Below are 21195 nucleotides of genomic sequence, written 5' to 3' on the forward strand. Positions count from 1 at the left end.
ATGCATTGTGAATAGAAATTTAAAAAAAGAGCAGCTTTTCTTATTTAGTATTGTTGTCTTGTTTCCAGTCCAAATATCTAAAAAATCTTAAATCAAGATGCATTTACTAAAGTAGTAAAATACCATAAGATATTATGTCTATAAGTGAGTTTTTGCATAAAACAAGCTAAATTATCTACCAATGGGGTAAGAAAAATAATATTGTTTCTGTTTGAATTAAGATTATTTTTCTTACCCCATTGGCAGATAATTATACTTTTTACAAGCAACAGCTCTCTTCATTTTTATTTATTTCCCCAGAAAACAAGACATATCTTATGGAATTTTACTCATCTAGTAAATGCATCTTGATTTAAGAATTTTCAGATATTTCAACTGGAATCAAGACAAAAATTATAAGTAAGAAAAGCTTTTTTTGCTGTGAAAACAGTATTTGGACACTTCAGTCTCACTTCAAAAATGTCACTAAAGAAAAAATTTGACACAAAATGTGCAAACAAAACATTTGATGACAGAAATCTGGTAAGTCAAGCTCAGAGAGAAGCTCTTGCGTTGTTAGTTTGACATAAACACACTGTACATCTCTTCACCTGCCGGCCGTCCAGCAGTGCTGATATGTCTTCATACAGGTGTGGATACAGAGACGGCTCGGTTCTGACGGGTTCTGATGAAGCAGGACGAGGGGGAATCACTTCATATATTGGAGAAAAGTCACAGGAACGTTTCTCTGGACTGTTTCTGCCTCTTTGATCAGGTTTTCCTGGGACAGGCGGGGGAAGCCTTACCTAAGACACATCAACGTTCAAAAGCAATAATCTAATCAATGTGACTGAACTGTTGTGATTTTTACTTCTCTTTCTTGACTCATTATCTGATTAGAATGTTGAATGTTTTACACAAAACTAGATGCAAAATATCTTGCAACGTTGCATTCATTCCGTATCGCATAGCACACACATTTGAAAAGGTAGACGTAGTTGGAATACCGTGTGTTCAAATGTTTGGGTACAGTTTTTTTTCACTGCAGAGTCTCATGCATGATTAGACGTTCTAAAAACGCGGCACTCAAGTCAAAATGATAAAACTTTTTAAAGTCCTTAAACTTTTTTAAAGACTTTAAAAATATATATGCATCAACAGAAACCTACAGACCCCAAACGTTTGAACAATAGTTAAATAGTGTGCAAGCATCCAATAGTGAAAAAACTCCAGATGTGGTAAAGCACTAAAGCATATGTATTCAATTTACATATTAAAACTAGTGTATGAAACGGCAAATGTAAATTATATAATTGAATTATCATTTTCATTTTGCACCAAACGTTGCACAAATGTAATGGAAAATGTATATTTAAATACACAAATGCATTGCCATTAATTACTCATTATGGAATGAATTAAATGACAACATTAAAATACACATGACATTATATTAATTCAATCAAACACAATTCAACTTTTTATTACTTTTTATCACTATTACTTTGACACTTTTGCAAGGATACAGAAGAAGAATACATGGCTACATATGCAAAATTATGAGAAACTGCACGAGGCCGCCCCTCCAGCCACCATTAATGGAGGAACAGTTTGTTCACCATTATACAATAGTTAGTTTATCTTTTATTGTCTCCCTTAGGAGAAATTTGTCTTGGCCAATCGAGAGAGCAGGTCAACTTACAACAGTTCACTATACAGTTACACTCTCAACATAACATCTCAAATGACATACATCAATCATTACACAATACTAATATTACACTATACCTACACATAAGACATGACACAATACCCAACACATTACCAATCTACCCTCACACCTTTTATTTTTCAATAATTTAATTGAAAGTGGAATTAGAGAGAATTTATTCAAGTTATAGATCGGTACCCTATATCTCCTGCTTGAGCTCATACTCACAAAGATTATGGCTTGGGGAAAAAAAGTGCTACATAAATTTAACGAATTAACACCAATTTTTTTCAGCTCTTCTAATCACAATATTGTAACACCACTCCTGTCTGGTCACGCCTCATATCCCTTCTGAGAGCAGTTTATCTCTCAGGTCCATCAGCTCTTTCAGACCGGCATTAATCTGTCCTGCCACCTCACAAATCTGCTGGGAAAATTTGGTCCTTGACTCTTTCTTGAGCTTTTGGGAATCTTTTTCACTAAAGAAAATATTCATGCCAAGGGCAAAGCCCTGAATCACACCTGAGGATTTGTTCATCACGCTGAGGGTAGCTGATGATTTGCTTGCTATCTCAACTAGCGCCACGATCTTTGCAGATTTCACGTTCACGCGTTTTAGCGTCAGCAGGTCATATTTTTTTAGGTTCTCCACCTCTCTGTTGATATCTCTTAAGTAAACCTCAATATCCCTCATCTCACTTTGGTACTCTTTCAAGATCGATTCCACCTTTTTCCTAACCTGCTTTGTTTTGACTTTCTTGGTGATGGCGGCGGATGCGCCGGTGACCCCGCCGGCGGCCGCGACCCCGACCCCGAGCGCGGCGATCGCTAGAGACGCACCCATAGTCGCGGGAGCTAGCAGGACTCCCGCTACGACCGCCGCTCCGCCAACCGCTCCGGTTGTTCCTCCGGTGATCCTGGCGATTCTCGTCCCTTTCTTCGTCTTGTCCAGGGCTGCAGCCACGGCCTCCAGCTCACATATTTGTCTTTGTAGAGAGCTTGCACAAAATGGAAGTTGAGAAACATAGCACTTAAGAGCTTTCTCAAAACTTTCTCCTCTGTCCATGAAGACCCTGCAAGACAAAAGTGAGTTGCAGCATAAATGAAGCAGGCTCTCGTCCTATTGTTGAAATATATGAAAGGAATAATTGAGGACGGGCCATTTAATTATTAGAAAAATAATGCACACCTGAGGTGGTAATGCGGCCACGACGTGAAGCGGAGTTACACCAAGGCTGTGCATTATTTTTTAATTTAAAGGCCAATTATTCCACTTATACTACGGGTTACCACACCTCAAAACATTGTTCAGATTATGTATTTCAAGACATCTGTCAGGTTTTTGTCCTTAAAATTGTCTTGTGTGTAGGACTAATTTCTTACGCATCTCATCCCAAGCCTCCGTTGTTAATACCAAAACGTAATTTTAGAGCTAACCGATGTTTGAGCCACTGATAGCGGACTAATGCAGTTATTTATGCAGTTATTAGAGAGAGCGGCAGAGAGAGAGACAGAGAGAGACAGATAGAAAGTCTGTGTGTCTCTTAACAGTGTTCGGTAGTAGCAGCATCTCGACTAATAGCGAAACTGTAAGTTTATCTGCTTCAAGAACAGCACCGTTATTCCCTCGCTAGTGAGAAATATTATGTAGCTTTTAAGTCCCAAACTATTTTACTGAAAACATCGTCAGAGCAGTGCTGACAACAGGTTCTCTTTCATCATCTTGTGATCGAGATCCACCTATGGGAAGGGCATTTGCACCTGACCTCTGCAGAAGCATCCAATTACACCAAGTCTGGCATGACAGACAGAAGAGCGTGTCCAATGCCAGGTAAGGGACCCGCCCCTTACCAAGTGTATAAAATACCTGCATGCGCTATCTTTCCTCAGTTGATATTCGCTTCTCACAACCTCTTTTCTGCACAGCTCAACTGTTTCGCTGACTTCACCACAGTCAACAAGAGGAAATATTTATATCAATCAGCCTCCACCAGGCGTGATTGTAAGAACGTTGCGATTAGTTGCGATTTATTCTTGGTTGGCAAGCCACCCACGCTCGCTACCTGGATTTGTCTCTGGCTGCCCGTCTGTGTCAGCGCTTTCACCTCTCCCATGGATCAAGTTAAACTCTCCACTCCTGCTAACCCGTCGGACCCAAGGCTTGCAGCAGCCCAACTAGCCATCTAAGCCCTGGGATAAGACGTCTTTCGCTGTGGCCGACCAACAATCCCACCAACTCTACCCGTTCGGACGGGAACGAGGGGAAACTCTCTCTACGTGGACTGGCCATCCTCCGATAGTGGGTCAACTATGGAGGAGCTTCAGCCAGGTATATCTCTTCGGGACAGGTAACTGTTGCACTGCACACTGCCTTCCGAGCCGGGTTCCTGTCCTCCACCTCGCTGCCCCACCTCGGGTACGTCTGTGGTCTTCTGGGCCTGGGCCTGGTTCGTAGAAGCGGAAAGAGCTTCCCAACCGGTCCGGACCAGACTGTGACCATCAGACTCGGCTATGCGATTCATTAATGCTCTGCGCCCGCTCAAGTTTAATGATAATCATCACACCTAGTGTTGAGCAGTGCTCCTGTCTTGTGCGCACATGTCGCTGTCCTACTGGCGAAGGATACGATATAGCCGCTCCCTCCTGTCGATATGAAGGCCAGTTTTTATAAACTCGTTCTTCATGTACCTAGTATGTGGTGGGTCGTGACCATCTTGGCCCTGTGTCACTTGAAATGGGCCCTTTCTCGAAAGCCTCCATCCAAGTTGCTACACAAAGAGGCATTTTTCAGAATACCCCGCCCCCAAGCTTGGTCTGCAGCGTTTGACCTGAATGACATGTGCTTCAGATCTCTAGCCTTCCGCACCACAGGCTATCCTGTGGGTTGCGTTTGAGGGCTCGAAGTATCAGTACAGAGTCCTACCCTTCGAGTGCTCAATAGCCAGTTGGGTTTTTAGGTTTTTTTTGAGAGAGTAAGCTCACCCATGGGCAGAGTATCTCTTTGCCGGTATGGAAATGGACTCGGTCCAACATGCCTCTTCAAGAAGAGTGTGTCCGGTCGGTGCTATACAGAAGTGAGAAAGGGTCCCACTGAAAGAACTTTCAGAGGCTCCTGGGGCATATGGCAGACGCAGCCGCATGGCTTCCTCCATATGAAGACCGCTTCAGCACTGGCTTCATGGTCGAGTCCCGAGGTGACCGTGGCAGAGCGGCATGCCCTGTGTGACAACAGATCACCCTAGCCTGCAGCCAAACCTTCATCCCGTGATCAGACCTTTCATTTCTCCAAGCCAACCGCTCCTAGAACGAGGTCCACTAACACCGACTGAGGGGCCATGTACAAAGTGCATGCTTTAACGGAGGCTTGGGCGACCTCCGACTGCATTGTCATTCATTGCCTCGAATTGTTGCAGTTCCCCTCGCTTTAAGCCACCGCTGCTCAGCGAGCTGGTACTGGTCTGAAAAGACAGCATTGCGACCGTTGCGATAAGCCTCCCTCGCATGTCACAACTCACCCATCACCTCCTTGGAGTCAGAAGCTTCTGAGGTCGTTTCATTCCACTATTTCTTCCGGCCTGCTCAATCGTGCTGCCGATGAACCTCACGACAGCCTATGGCCAGGGAGAGTGGAGACTCCATCCCCAGGCGGTCCAGCTGGGCAGGGACCACTTCGGGGCCGCACAGTTACATCTGTTTGCCTCTCCGGATTTGTTTCTCTGCCAGTTGTTATTTCTGTCCGAGTGAACAACCCTTGGACAGACACTGGCTCTCAGCTGGCACCGGGGCCCCGCAGAAATGCATTCCTCAGTGAGCCTTCTAAAAAAATGGCTATGCGATTCATTCGCCTGGTGCCCGCTCAAGTTCAGTGATTTTAATCACACTCAGGTGTTGAGCAGAGATGCTCCTGAAGCTCAGTGAATTTCATCACACTCAAGTGTTGAGCGGAGATGCTCCTGAAGCTCAATGATTTTCTTCACACCTAGTGTTGAGCAGTGCTCCTGTCTTGTGCGCGCATGTTGCTTGCACGTACTGTGCTAGGTCAGGAGTGGAGCAGGTCTTGACAGTTGCCCCTTATTGGCCCAACCAGACCTAGTTCTCCTCGACAGCCCTTCCTGACTTTCCCCTGAGTACATTCTCAGGGACGGGGCATGATGGCACCCGCGTTCAGACCCCGGAGAGATTCCAGGCCGGTCCTAAGAATGGACGCAGAGATTCTGGTGGCTACTGCAAGAATATGTGGTAGTCACCATCACTTCTGCAAGAGCACCCCCTAAAAGGAGCTGATTGCTTACGCCAAATAGAAGTGGAACCCATTTGTTGAGTGAGTCTTCTCTCCGTGAGGAGATCCTGAAAGATGTTCGGTCATCTCAGTGCTTTCTTTCCTGCAAGATGGATTGGACCCTAAAAATGATGTTGCCTCTATTTTTTCTATTGATGCACATAATGATGCAGTAGCATGGGAAGAACGTCCTGATCGTCAGGCTCCTGAGGGAGCAAAGGATTCTGCCTTGTGCCCCTCTTTATCCTCTTGGGCTTTATCTCTGGTGCTACTGCACTGCAGAGACTGCCCCTGAGCCACTGCAGACAGTGAGTTAAAAATTCTGTTTTTAAAGAAACAGTTCTCTTGCTCGCATGGTCTCCACTAGAGGGTAGGAACTTGCTCGCTTTCGGTCAACGAGTTGTGCCTGGAATTCAGGCCTGGATATGTGCCCAAGGTTCCCACCTGTCCCTAAAGGTGGGACCAGGTGGTGAGCCTGCAAGCGCTGCCCCGGAGGAGGCAGACCCAGCCCTGGCTTTCTCTGTCCGTCCGCTTCATTGCGGTTATACGTGCACAGAACGCAAGCCTTAGGACCTCAGACCAGTTCTTGTCTGTTAAGGAAATCAGCAGAAAGGGAAGGCTGTTTCCAAGCGAGGTTGGCCCACTGAATGGTGGCTGCCTTCATCTTGGTGAAAAACCTGAGATGCACGTGTCCACTTAGGTGGTGAGCTCCTCTGAAGTGAGTGTGTGCTCCCGCCTAGGCGTTGACACAGAGTGCTGTGCATATCGCTGACAGATATTCTAGAGTTGGGGGCTTGTCGACACCTATAGTCGAACCGCTGCTTCTCGTGGGCTCCCTTCTCATGAAGCCAGTTTCATTTAAGCCCGGATCGAAGTGTCGGCTTGCTGCGCCATTCCCCTTCTATGGACTGGATACGTGCGCAATTCTTGCTCCAGTAGAGTTCCCTCTTAAACCGAACCCTGTTGAGTTCCTCCACAACCTCCGGCAACGGACGTGGCGGAGTGTCCGAAGCCTGGCCTACCACTCGTATGCACTGGTGGAACTTGTGCTAGGCTGGGTCCATATGTTGCGATCCCCACGGTGATCCTATATGTGTATTCTTCCATGATACGGCTCCCTACGGCGAGCCTGTGTCTTCCCTTGGCAGAGCTTTCTGACGTCACAGTCTGGTGAGTAGTGTCCCCCGGTTATAGGCTGGAGCCTCCCCAGTGACATTCCATATGTTGTACTGCTCATCAATTCTCCCAGTCCATATGTGTGTTCTCCACATGTTACCTTCCTGTGAGCAGGATGTGGCTTCCGTAGTGTCCCTTCTTTCCATGTACAGGGAACGCTTTCCCAGTGGTCCTGTAGGAACAGCAGTGACTTCCCTGGCCTAAAGCCCTGTCCCTTCTCCGCCCCCAAATCGCTGGGGGATCAGGAGGCTTCTGTCTAGGCACTGGAAGGTGGCAGCTCTAGTGGCGTTTTCAATATGTATCCCCATTCAGTCGACGTCGACTCCTCCTTCAGGGAAAGGTGGGTTGCATACGCAACCAGGACGTTCCCTTTCAGTCGGGAACGTCAGACGTAGTCCCCTCGCCACTACTGCTGGACCACCGCTGACTCCGGGGGCCGATCGGCTCCTCAGCGAAAAAGCAACTGGTGTGTGCGTCCACTTCCGTGTTTATACCCGCGCTGTGGGGCGGAGCGTGTAATCACGCACGCCACTGTTGAATTGGCTTGATTAAATAGTAGTACGAAGAAGACAGGCTCCCTACGCGTGATCCCCATTCAGTCGACGTCGACTACGTCCTCCGTGGTTGCATACGCAACCAGGACATTCTTTTGCTGTGGTCAGCTGTAAGGACCTTTGAAAAAACTGAAATCATTTGGTGAAGTGGTATGGAACTGTAATGCGTTCGAGACCTGACTTGAACTACTTTAGCCGTGTGTTTCTCTGGAAATAATTGCACAAATTAGAACATTCGTCAACCAATCAGAATCAAGCATTCAACAGCCCTGTAGAATATATATATATATATATATATATATATATATATATATATATATATATATATAGTACAGATAAAGAATCTAAGGATTTACTTTACCGGAAGTCTGAATCGGAAACCCCTGAGCGATCTGTAGATCCTCCTGACATAAATAAAAATAATTTTTTGATTCAGTGTGTCAGTGACAAAAAGTGTGGAAATTTAAAAAATACATTTCAAAAGTCAAATTTTACCATTACAGGGAAAAAAGACCAAATACTTCAGCCTTAACATTTATTATTCTAGTGTATGCTGGATAATTAAGTTGGTATTAGAACACTAAAAATAATTATTTCTTATCATAAAGTGCCTACTCAAACAAAGACAAATTAATGAATGTAATTTTAATAAAGGCATTAAAATTAGCATGAAGCGTTTTGTGTTTGTCTCTTACTCAAATTGTTCCCCTTCCGTGAGATGTTTCTGTCCTGATGGAAAGAGAGCAAAGCTTCAGACTTCAGTCTTTGTTATTCAGACACAGCTTTAGTTACATATATCTGAATGTCTCTACATCCGATACAAAATATCAAATCAAGTGTCGTTTATAAAGAAAGATCCACAAACACTTTACAGAGATGCTAAACAAATAGATGTATGATGAAGATTAAGACAGTCAGTATTGTCAGTCAGTGGATGATGTTGATAGTTAATATTAGTCTCTACAGTTTTGAGGTGAACTTGATCACCAAAACACCAGCTGATTCAAACATAAGAGGTGACACTTGATCTGATAAATGACGATCAGACATGACTGAATTTAACAAATTCTTTATAATGTATATTTGATGTCCTTTTATGAGGTTTCTCCGAATTTTAGAATCACTAGAAATGTTTCAGGAAAGTAAAACACCTGCGAGTCCTGAAATCCTCCATGATCTGGCGGAGCTGCCATGAAAAGGACGTTCTGCTGTATTTTCACCTGGAAACACAATAATGTCTTGTTTTAACACTGTTTATTTCAAACATCTCATTAATGATGCAGTCAACTATTTTCTAGCTATTTATTCCATTATAGCTGTAGCGGAATTTAAGTTTTCTTTCCATTTTCCAAGTTCAGTGGCTTGCATTACCCTGCTGAGTGACCCGTATTCACTGTAGTGGTTCTGAGCAGCCTGTGGGTGGCGCTCTCCGCTCTGAGGAGACTCATCCATCCCCATCAACTGCAATGAGAATAATGAACATTTTTATATGTGGTAAGACTACGTTGCAGAACATGAGTGGCAAAGTACGGGGGTGGCCCTTTGTGAAGGGATTCAGTTCACTTTCTTTTGGAACGAAATGACGTCCCCTTTCCCAAGTGCCCTTCAAGGGCGCAAAAACACTGTTTGGAAATCACACAAAGTTTAGTTTCAACCTTAAATAAATGCACCTGATCCAGCTAATCACGTCCTTAAGGCTTATTTAAAAACTACAGGCAAGTGTGTTGGAGCAAAGCTGGTTCTACAGGAATCGACTACAGTAGTCAACATTTGAAGTGGATCAAAAAAGTTCATCAAAGTTTTCCTAAGACTAGAACGGGTATTGTTCAGAATTCATGTATAAGTTTGATGAAAGGTTCTGATCCATTGACTACTGTAGTCTGACTGGTTTCGCTCATTCAGCTGATAAGACTGATCTGAATCTGAATCTGTCACTGCAGTCTTTCACTTTCAATACACAATCAAAAGCTTGAACAGTTTTTTCTGATAATCAATGTGTAATTTTCAAATCTGAAATTTTCTGATAATCATTAAAGATTAATGATTCTCTCACCTTCAGGGGTCCTGGAGCACATTTCATTGCTGGGAAAGGAGGAGCAAAAGGCTGTAGAACAGATCAGAAAATTATTCAAAACCGCTGGAAGATCCTGAACTTCAGGGTCTCGGTCAAAACCACACTCAAAGCAGCGTTTCTAACGTCCAAACTCAAGGGAGTGTGTGTAGTTCACTAGTGTGTTTACGTTTGGAGTTTTTTTTTCTTCTCTTTTAGATTTCAATATTAAGTATTTCAGTGAAAATGTTTATCATATATTATGTTATCATTTACATTTCTATTGAGCTGGTAAGTCCCGCCCATCCGTAAAACCCCACTGGACCTCTAGGTTGAAAAATCGTCAATGCAAGTGAATGGGAGAAAATAATTATTTTCTGGTCCCGTTTGAATTGTGCCATGAATGTGAACATATGTTGTCTGTGAATTTTTTATATAATTTTTCATGTTACGAGTTTGACAGTATATGGTATGATTCTTCGGCTAGCAGTTGTGGAAAAGACATAACGAGAAAGACTACATGTCGCCTATGTGACGTCACCCCATAAAGTTGACTTACCCGCGGTTTTCGCCAACCTCAATGATTTTGTCCTCTCCCTGAAAGAAGGCGGTGAAGTGCACCAAAGACACAGCCATGTTTAGTGGGATCCGTGAGCTAGTGTCCGTGTGCGAGTGGTGTTGACGTTTCAAACGCGTCGAAAGCAGCGAAGAGTTGTAGTCCACAAAGTGCTCTCACACAAAGTCTATAAACCGTATCAAACTTCTACCCGCTAAATTGTAGCATTCTTTACACGAAAAATTATATAAAAAATTCACAGACAACATATGTTCACATTCATGGCACAATTCAAACGGGACCAGAAAATAATTATTTTCTCCCACTCACTTGCATAGACGATTTTTCAACCTAGACTTACCAGCTATATGTGCCTATGGCCTATAAGACCTTATGTAGCCCCGCCCCTTTTCAGCGCTGCGCTCGTTGTCTTTTGACTTCCGGTCTGTATTTTTACAGCGATCTTGCGTATTTATGAATGAACGGCTCGTTTTAAAATCTTCCCGGTCTACTGACATTTGTTAAGACATCTACTTTAAACATTACAATCCTCATGATAACTTTCGTTAACTTTACATTAAGTAAATCCACTTCAAAAGCTAATTACTCCTGGACAGCAGCGCCATATAAATATACAGAGCGACCGCAAAAACGGAAGTTCAAAGACAATATTCTAAAGATGGCGGCAACCTCGTTTCTCTGGCGCATTAGGTCTATATTATCATGATATTATACGTATAGAAATATAAATGGTGTAATAAACATAACAGTAGTAAAATACCATAAGATATTATGTCTTGTTTTATGGGGAAATAAATCAAAAATAAGTGAGTTTTTGCATAAAACAAGCTAAATTATCTACCAATATTTTTTCTGTTTGAATCAAGATTATTTTTCGTACCCCATTTGCAGATAATTTTACTTTTTACAAGCAACAGCTCTCTTAATTTCTATTTATTCCCCCAGAAAACAAGACATAGGCCTAATATCTTATGGAATTTTACTCATCTAGTAAATGCATCTTGATTTAAGAATTTTCCGAACTGGAATCAAGACAAAAAATTTAAGTAAGAAAAGCTTTTTTTTTTCTTTTTTTTTTTTTGCAGTGAAAACAGTATTTGGACACTTCAGTCACACTTCAAAAATGTCACTAAAAGAAAAAATTTGACAAAAAATGCACAAACAAAATATTTGATGACAGAAATCTGGTAAGTCAAGCTCAGAGAGAAGCTCTTGCGTTGTTAGTTTGACAAACACACTGTACATCTCTTCACCTGCCGGCCGTCCAGCAGTGCTGATATGTCTTCATACAGGTGTGGATACAGAGACGGCTCGGTTCTGACAGGTTCTGATGAAGCAGGACGAGGGAGAATCACATCATATATTGGAGAAAAGTCACAGGAACGTTTCTCTGGACTGTTTCTGCCTCTTTGATCAGGTTTTCCTGGGACAGGCGGGGGAAGCCTTACCTAAGACACATCAACGTTCAAAAGCAATAACATATAATCAATGTGACTGAACTGTTGTGATTTTTACTTCTCTTTCTTGACTCATTATCTGATTAGAATGTTGAATGTTTTACACAAAACTAGATGCAAAATATCTTGCAACGTTGCATTCATTCCGTATCGCATAGCACACACATTTGAAAAGGCAGACATAGTTGGAATACCATGTGTTCAAATGTTTGGGTACAGTAGCTTTGTTTATGTAGCACGGTATTGATCTAAAGTGACAGTAAAAACATTTATAATGTTACAAATGATTATTTCAAATAAATGCTGCTATTTAGAACTTTCTATTCATCAAAGAATCCTGAGAAATAAAATGCATGACGGTTTCCACAGAAATCTGAAACTGTTTCCAAAATTGATAATAATCATAAATGTTTCTTGATCATCAAATCATCATATTAGAGTGATTTGTGAAGGATCATGTGACACTGAAGACTGGAGTAATGATGCTGAACATTCAGCTTTGATCACAGGAATAAATTACACTTTACTATATATTCACATAAAAAATGTGAATATATAGTTTCACAATATTACTGGTTTTACTGTATTTTTTTTATTAAATAAATCCAGCCTTTGAGAGCATAAGGACCTCTTCACAAAGATCTGCGCTACTTTTCTACCATTTTTCAATTTTACAGTCGCGCTCGCGTCTTTTGCAGCGTCTCATGATTAGACGTTCTAAAAGTGCGGCACTAAAGTCAAAATGATAAAACTTTTTAAAGTCCCCCTTGTGGTGAAAATACAGCTTTTAATGTTGTTTATGTGTCTATGTGGTGTTTCTAATATGCTTAAAGACAAACCATGTGTAAATTCATAAGTCGACAGCATTGCTGAGTATTTCCTCCTTAAAACTGCAGTGAACCAAAGACAGTCTCAAAAACACGCTTTGAAATCGCTGGTGTTTCTGACGTCACAAACTACCTTGTAACCAATCAGATCAACGTGTGATCGTCAACCAGTGGATCTCTGAGGCTACGTTGACACGTGGCCGGTTATTTTCATAAACACATTTCACCCTCTCCGTTTTCAGAAAAGTGTTCGTTTACACAAACCCGTGTATATGCCGTCAAGAGCATGCCAAACCTGTAGGTGGCAGTGTAACGAGAAGCTCAAGCCCATGTTAGCCGATCAGAATCCCGAAAATATAGGTCGCACCTTCGACGCAGTGCAAGTTCTGTCGCATACTGAGACGTCGACTGCCTAAAACTCTGTTTTTCTCAGTTTACATGCAAACAGAGTTTTCCAAAATCTCCACTCTGGCCGGAGTTCTTAGAAAGAATCGTTTTCAGAGGCGAATTCTCCGTTTGCGTGTAAACGAGGGGCACAACCGAAGGGAAATGTCTCCGTTTTTCAAAATAACCATAAACGTGTAAACAGAGTGAGTGAGTGGAGGCGGGGCTCATAAAAAAATAACCATAAACGTGTAAACAGAGTGAGTGAGTGGAGGCGGGGCTCATTTGCATATTCATAGAACCGCGCATGCTAAATGAGGCAAGGGTGTCGAGTTACATTCAAGATATACGACACAAAGAAGGAAAAAATATTTAAATATGTAATTTTGGTGATCAAAGATGAGTTTTAAGGGATAAAATGACTGACTACAGGAGGACTTCGCATCTCTAGAAGCTTACAGACCCCAAACCTTTGAACAATAGTTAAGCAGTGAGCAAGCATCCAGTAGTGCACAAACTCCAGACGTGGTAAAGCACTGAAGCGTGTCATTACAGGTGTGTGTCGGTCCGGCAGAACGGGCTCATATAGAGGATCATCAGCCCGGCGTCCATCCCAGCGGTTCATCATTCCTCTAGCACACACACACATGCAAACATACACTCGACAGCTTTAAACATTTACAAACACATCGTCACGTCTATTTGATCTTTATCTCTAAACACATGAATTTTAAAAGACATCAGTCAGAAAAACATGAAGCTCTACACATAACTCGTGATTCATTTCTCAAATTAAATGCAACTCACATAACAGTTACTTACAGTCAGATCGGAGTAAAGCTGCTTTATTTCTTAGCTAACAAACGCCACTCAGTTACAAGGTTGTCTAAAGGTGCATCTGTGTTTGTTTCAGTTCCAGATCTTTCTGATGTCCCGCTGAGAGACACAGGACTCGTCCATCCAGAAACACTTCATTCTTCTGTTCGATGACGACTGTGAACGTGTCGGGGGGTTAGGGCTCTCAGGCAAACGATTCGTGACTTTAGTTTCACATGATGAACAACAAAACGTGTGTGTTTATTAACTTCAATGGTGATGCATGAAAAGAAACATTCTGTTACACAATCAACATTTAATACAGACGTTCGAAAAACAAGTTATTCAATAAAACACAATATCTGCGATCCAGCTTCGGTCAGAGATCACTCCGGATGGACGATCCCTGGATTAATATTACTGTCCCACGGGATTAGGTCCTCACAGGCGTTATAGATTTGAGAAATATTCCTTCTGGAACTTCTGGAACTCTTCCTCGGTGAAGACGGATTCCTCAGCCTGTTTTTTGGCGGGTCGATCCGGTTGATGACAAGCGCGGCGACTGGGATTATTCTCCACAATCTAAACAAAACATACATTTTTAAATCATTTAACACACATAATATATCATCACTGATTGATAGGGCTTTTCACACTGCGTTTAACCCCGGGTTATCGTCGTTCTGATCCCGCTTTTAACCCTGGGTGGAGGAATGTTGTATAAAATCAGAACCGGATTAGCGCTGTATTAGTGAGACGTTTAGGCTAAGAACGATAACTATAACTATATTAGCGTCCACAACACTGAACGATATCGTTCTGTTTATTATTAGCATTATTATTATTTGTCGTCTTTCTCTTTAAATGCTCGCGCTCTTTAAAAGCACGATGGATTCTGATTGGCTGTCAATGTTTTTATCATTCATTAGCTGGAAAAATAATAGTTTTGAAAGTGATTCCGTCAATATCATTATTTCTGTGGTGTGGACTATTCTTTTATATTTATATATTAAAACTATATCTTTCTCGTTATAGTTTTCGTCCTTGGTTTGAACGGATCTTTAGAAGGTTTAGAAAAAATTCCTTAATTGTCCAGTCAAAATATGAACGTGTTTTTGAAAGAGACCACGAATATTTATAAATTAAAATAATTAAAAATTAATACATTTCCTCCACATTTCCAGTAATGATTGTTACCAGATTGTGATTTGCATGTAAACACGAAAAAATAGCTACCTAAACGAAGTTTAAGTTTATTAGAAGTAATTTAATACTGTAATGTATATTGTTATAAATGTACATAATTAAAAAAATAATAATTTAAATATATAAAAATCTTACGATGATAATGACCGTTAAAACGCGTGATCACAGTCTACGAAAAGTGTCTACGCTCGTGTGACCTTACACAGGTCATGTGGTGCGCTTGTCCAATCAGTGACACTGACACCGCGAGTATGCAAATGAGCAGGTTAACCCAGATGCCCAGTGAATACACAGGGTTAACTAGCTGAAGTGTGGAAAGCCCTGTGTTTGACCAGATAAACCTGAAGAGATTCAGACCTTGGTTGCGTGGCTGCTTTGTGTTTTATGAGCAGAGGACAGGAAATACTTCAGATTTAACCCGAGTTTACTCTTCTTCTGCTTCTTTCTGTATTCGTCTGAGGAAAGCAGAAACACTCATCAGCTGGCGAACTAACTGAACGTTCAGGTCTGAGGATGTGAGAGTTACCCAGAGCGGATCGGATGTGTTTGTCTTTGACGGTGTTTGTGTTTCTCCTCGAGGATCCTCCGGGTCTCTGGATCTGTCGGATCCGCTTCTGAACGCCCTGTTTATCGGTGCTGATCCGCTTCATCAGCGCAGACTTACGAGAACTGCTCTTCTTCTGCTTCACTGCGTCTACAGAGGAGGAGGAGGAGGAGGAGGAGGAGGAGGAGGAGTATTAGAGTTTATTGCCATATCAGCATCACCAGCTATTACATGGCAGATACACATTAAACATTTAACAACATAGTATTATAAGTAGGCCTATAACAATTAAAACAAACATAGATGGAAAAAACATCCTGGATCCAGAAGGTATTTTGCAATTTTTAGTACATTTAAATAATCTTAATTGTACTTTTTTTTTTTTTTTACATGTACTTATTTTTATTTTATATATATATATATATATATATATATATATATATATATATATATATATATATATATATATATAAGAATAAAAATAAATAAGTACATGTAAAAAAAAAAAAAAAAAAAAAAGTACAATTAAGATTATTTAAATGTACTAAAAATTGCAAAATACATTCTGGATCCATAAATAAGATCTACAGAGACACGGATACAAAATAACTTTTTATGTATATAGATAGCCACTACAAACTTACCCTAGTGAAAAAAATTCAATAAAGTATATTTTATTGTATTTGAAATATATTCCCTTTTTCAATAGTACATTGTAAATATTTTTTACAAAAAAATTAAAAAAAATTACTCTTTAAATATATTAAAAGTATATTAGCATCATGCTTTTACCTATTTTCACAATACAACTTTTAACACACTTTAAAATAATAGTACATATATTCTAAAGTGTGAAGTGAAAATTCTGTTTAATTTTTAAAAGTGTCTTTATTTGCACTTTACTTCAATTGCACTTTAGCATATTTTTGACTGTTTGCTGAAAATGATAATTGTAACAATGCATCAATGCACAAAGTATACTTTCAAAATACATTATAGTATACAATAGTATATTGTACAAAGTACAGCTAAGTAATATTTGTTTATTAATGAGCATGTTTATTAATGTGCATGTTTATTAGTGTGCATGTGTTTATTAGTGTGCATGTTTATTAGTGTGCATGTTTATTAATGTGCATGTTTATTAATGTGCATGTGTTTATTAGTGTGCATGTTTATTAATGTGCATGTTTATTAATGTGCATGTGTTTATTAGTGTGCATGTTTATTAATGTGCATGTTTATTATTGTGCATGTGTTTATTAATGTGCATGTTTATTAATGTGCATGTTTATTAATGTGCATGTTTATTGTTGTGCATGTTTATTAATGTGCATGTTTATTATTGTGCATGTTTATAAATGTGCATGTTTATTATTGTGCATGTGTTTATTAATGTGCATGTTTATTAATGTGCATGTTTATTATTGTGCATGTTTATTATTGTGCATGTTTATTATTGTGCGTGTTTATTAATGTGCGTGTTTATTATTGTGCATGTGTTTATTATTGTGCATGTGTTTATTATTGTGCATGTGTTTATTAATGTGCATGTTTATAAATGTGCATGTTTATTATTGTGCATGTTTATTATTGTGCATGTTTATTATTGTGCATGTTTATTATTGTGCATGTTTATTATTGAGCATGTTTATTAATGTGCATGTTTATTATTGTGCATGTTTATTAATGTGCATGTTTATTATTGTGCATGTTTATAAATGTGCATGTTTATAAATGTGCATGTTTATAAATGTGCATGTTTATTATTGTGCATGTTTATTAATGTGCATGTTTATTATTGTGCATGTTTATTAATGTGCATGTTTATTATTGTGCATGTTTATAAATGTGCATGTGTTTATTAATGTGCATGTTTATTAATGTGCATGTTTATTAATGTGCATGTTTATTATTGTGCATGTTTATTAATGTGCATGTTTATTATTGTGCATGTTTATTAATGTGCATGTTTATAAATGTGCATGTTTATTAATGTGCATGTTTATTATTGTGCATGTTTATAAATGTGCATGTTTATTATTGTGCATGTTTATTAATGTGCATGTTTATTATTGTGCATGTTTATAAATGTGCATGTTTATAAATGTGCATGTTTATTATTGTGCATGTTTATTAATGTGCATGTTTATTATTGTGCATGTTTATTAATGTGCATGTTTATTATTGTGCATGTTTATTAATGTGCATGTTTATAAATGTGCATGTTTATTAATGTGCATGTTTATTATTGTGCATGTTTATTAATGTGCATGTTTATTATTGTGCATGTTTATTATTGTGCATGTTTATTATTGTGCATGTTTATTAATATGCATGTTTATTAATGTGCATGTTTATTGATGTGCATGTTTATTAATGTGCATGTTTATTAATGTGCATGTTTATTAATGTGCATGTTTATTAATGTGCATGTGCAGTGCGGCCTCCCGGACAGCGCTCTACATCTGCCGGGCTTCCAGCTGTCCCGTGCGGATCGCATCGCGGAGCTAACAGGGAAAACGACAGGTGGAGGATTGTGTTTCTACATTAACGAAAGTTTGAGTTCAGATGTGTGCTCTCCTAATGTAGAGGCCCACTTCATAAACTGTAAACCTTTCGACTCGCCACGGGAGTTTTCCTCGTTCATTCTCGTGAATGTGAGCATCCCTCCAGACGCGAGTGTGAGCGACAGATGGCTGAACAAAGAGCTGAAACAGGACAAAGGTACCCAGACTCTCTTTTAATCATTCTTGGGGATTTTAACAAAGCAAATCTCTCCCGTGAACTGCCAAAATACAGACAGCACGTTACACGTCCCACCTGAGACAGTACTATACTGGACCACTGTTACACCACTATGAAGAATGCGTATCTCTCCGTCCCACGGGCTCTCTGATCACGGTCTGGCTCATCTTATACCGTCCTACAGGCAGAAACTGAATCGGCTAAACCTGTAATAAGGACTGTAAAAAGATGTACTAATGAAGCAGAGACGATCTACAGGCCGGCTTCAGTTGCACTGATACTGCGTTCCTACCGGGACATTCTTATCATTCACTTATGATAAACCAGGGTTTACTGGGAAACTCAAACAGCTTCTTCATGCCAAAGAGGACGCTTACAGAAGTGGGGAAAAATCTTGTATAACCAGACCAGACACAGACTGACAAAGGAGCTCAGCGTTGCTATAAGAAGCTACTCTGAAAAGCTGAGGAACCAGTTTTCAGCCAGCGACCCGGCATCAGTCCGGAGAGGCCTGAGGAACATCGCCTACAAGAAGTCCCCCCCGATCTGTGGAGAATCAACAACTTGCTGATGATTTAAATGCCGGTTTGAGAAGCCCGGTCTCACACCACACACCCGCTCGGATCTGCACTTCACACACTCACCATCAGACTGGCCAGATCACGGGCCACTAGAACATCTAGACACAGGAACAGTTTCCCTTCCCTTCTGAACAGTCAACATGCCTCCCAAGCTTACGCCTGTTAGTGCGATACTCCCACTGTTTAGTCAAGTCAAGTCATCTTCATTTATATAGCGCTTTTAACAATGTAGATTGTTTCAAAGCAGCTTTACAGAGATAAACGTATAATTTAAGGTAACAGAGATTGTTTTGGCTTTATAGCGGTTCTTTAATAAAGTTATTTTCCAGCTAAAGTTAGTTTTGATCATTTGTTATTAAATTAGGGGCCGCTAAGACGACACCGTTCTCTCTACACAGGCTTTAAACGTGTGCAGTATCTTCTAAACTTAGGTGATATTTATATGTATTCATACTATTCAAAATACTGTAAATATGTTCATAATCTGTAAAAGTTTATTCTGACTAAACCCAACTATGACCTTATACTTTTTCATATTTTTATTAGGGATGTCAAACGATTAATCGCATCCAAAATAAAAGTTTGTTTTTACATAATATATTTGTGTGTACGGAGTATAATTATTTTCTATATATAAATACACACACATGCATATATATTTAAGAAAAATGTGTTATTTATATATAAAATATTTATATATAATATAAATTATATATAATATAAATATATATACACAGTATATACATGCAAATATTTCTTAAATATATACATGCATGTGTGTGTATTTATATATAGAAAATAATTATACACCGTACACACAAATATATTATGTAAAAACAAACTTTTATTTTGGATGCGATTAATCGTTTGACAGCCCTAATTTTTATTCCTAGAATTTTTATCACTATGTTTCTTGTTGTATTTGTATATGTGCACTGGAAGCTTCAGTACTAGGAACAAGTCCTTGTGTGTGTAAGCACACTGGGCAATAAAGCTCTTTCTGACTCTGATGTGTTATTGTAGACAGTGTGCAATTTGTAGTATGTGGAATAAGCCAAAGGTATTGCATATACTTTTTACTCAAATATAATAATCTTATGTTATATTGCTACACTCGCAATGAATTTATGTACTTGTAACACAAATAAAGTAAACTTTAATATCACTAATAATCAAGCATGTAATTAGTTGTTCCAATTTAGCACACTAAATACACTTAAAGTTATGCTTTGCTACAATTTAATTACAACTAAAATATACATAGTACAAAATTAGTTGTTCCAAAATAGCACACTTCAAGTTAACTAATCATTAACACACTTGAAGTATACTGAATTAGTCTGGCTGCAAGTATACTTAGCATATGATTTTTTTTCACTAAGGAATACTAGCCGTTTAGATCAAAAAACGATAAATTACCTCTCTCGCTGAACAGTTCAAGTCCCCTTCGGATCAGTGATGCTGACATGATCAAGCTGGTGAAAATAAATGTAGATAAATATAAAGTACTATAAAGCGTTGGGTGTTTTCAAGCTAACATGTGAATTCATCGCGTGCGCCACAACATTGAGTCGACCGGGAAACACGAGCTCCAGAAACAAGGTTCCGCCTGTAGATTAAAGCGGAGCGAGAACGCTCTCAAAACTAGCGTTCAGACAAGGTTCTCTCAAAGTTATAAACTAACCTTCGTTCATATGGTAATCTGGTCTTTAATAATGTTTTCAAAACGTTAGCAAAAAAACAAAGGAACAAAAAAAGTAACGTTTATTTTCTGAAATATTTTAGTTTGATGTTTGTCCAAAGTTCCGGTCCGAGAACATTCAGAAATAACATTTTCATTACGGGAAGGTTAGTAAAACGTTCTTAGAAGAATATTTTTGTTGGGAAGTTTCTGTTCATATTTAAGTGATTTAATATGGCCCTCTATCTATCTATCTATCTATCTATCTATCTATCTATCTATCTATCTATCTATCTATCTATCTATCTATTGTGGAAGATTTTCCCCTACGCACAGACTTAAGTTTACTTGGGCAAAAAGAGAACATTTTTTATAGAATAAGAGCATGGCAAAGGTGACATGATTCATTACTAATATGATTGGTTCTTATTCAGAAAACTCTTCTGTTACTAAGTAGAAGCTTTGTTATTCAAAGTCATGAGTTTATATATTTAAACATCTGTCTAGTTGCACTTCCCCTTTAGTTATATTCGGACATGATTAAGACACACTGACTGACCTTCACCAAAGTGTTTGGAAACATATCAGGTTTCAAAAGCTTATAATTGTTGATCCTGCAAGAAAA

General features: G+C 39.5%; 3 protein-coding genes and 1 long non-coding RNA gene across 6 annotated transcripts in view; 1 reads left to right on the forward strand and 3 right to left on the reverse strand.

Annotated features, from left to right (window-relative positions):
• atf4a (activating transcription factor 4a) overlaps window positions 1-21195 on the reverse strand; it is a 265767-nt gene that overhangs the window by 12144 nt on the left and 232428 nt on the right. The gene's annotated exons all lie outside the window — the stretch shown is intronic.
• Window positions 1435-13939, reverse strand: LOC307165414 (uncharacterized protein; the record flags this gene model as incomplete). Of its 3 annotated transcripts, XM_079883017.1 has the most annotated exons (9): window positions 1435-2763; window positions 8061-8103; window positions 8395-8428; window positions 8851-8919; window positions 9071-9160; window positions 9753-9803; window positions 11580-11774; window positions 13548-13626; window positions 13817-13939. In XM_079883017.1, the coding sequence occupies 8 exons, from the start codon at window positions 13620-13622 to the stop codon at window positions 2031-2033; spliced, it is 1290 nt and encodes a 429-aa protein (XP_079739143.1). In that variant the 3' UTR covers window positions 1435-2030. The 3 variants fall into 3 exon arrangements, with proteins under 3 accessions (XP_079739143.1, XP_079739144.1, XP_079739142.1); XM_079883018.1 differs by lacking the exon at window positions 9753-9803 and having other exon boundaries at window positions 13817-13921; XM_079883016.1 differs by lacking the exon at window positions 13817-13939 and having other exon boundaries at window positions 13548-13643.
• LOC307165449 lies at window positions 13909-14085 on the forward strand. Its single transcript, XR_013822482.1, has 2 exons — window positions 13909-13989; window positions 14041-14085. It is a non-coding gene; the product is annotated as an uncharacterized lncRNA (long non-coding RNA).
• Window positions 13981-20924, reverse strand: rps19bp1 (ribosomal protein S19 binding protein 1). Its single transcript, XM_079883049.1, has 4 exons — window positions 20309-20924; window positions 15543-15710; window positions 15374-15471; window positions 13981-14392 (listed from the first exon to the last, which is right to left on the reverse strand). The coding sequence occupies exons 1-4, from the start codon at window positions 20355-20357 to the stop codon at window positions 14261-14263; spliced, it is 447 nt and encodes a 148-aa protein (XP_079739175.1). The 5' UTR covers window positions 20358-20924; the 3' UTR covers window positions 13981-14260.

The sequence above is a fragment of the Squalius cephalus genome (assembly GCF_949319135.1).
Source record: "Squalius cephalus genome assembly, chromosome: 10".
Lineage (NCBI taxonomy): Eukaryota > Metazoa > Chordata > Actinopteri > Cypriniformes > Leuciscidae > Squalius > Squalius cephalus.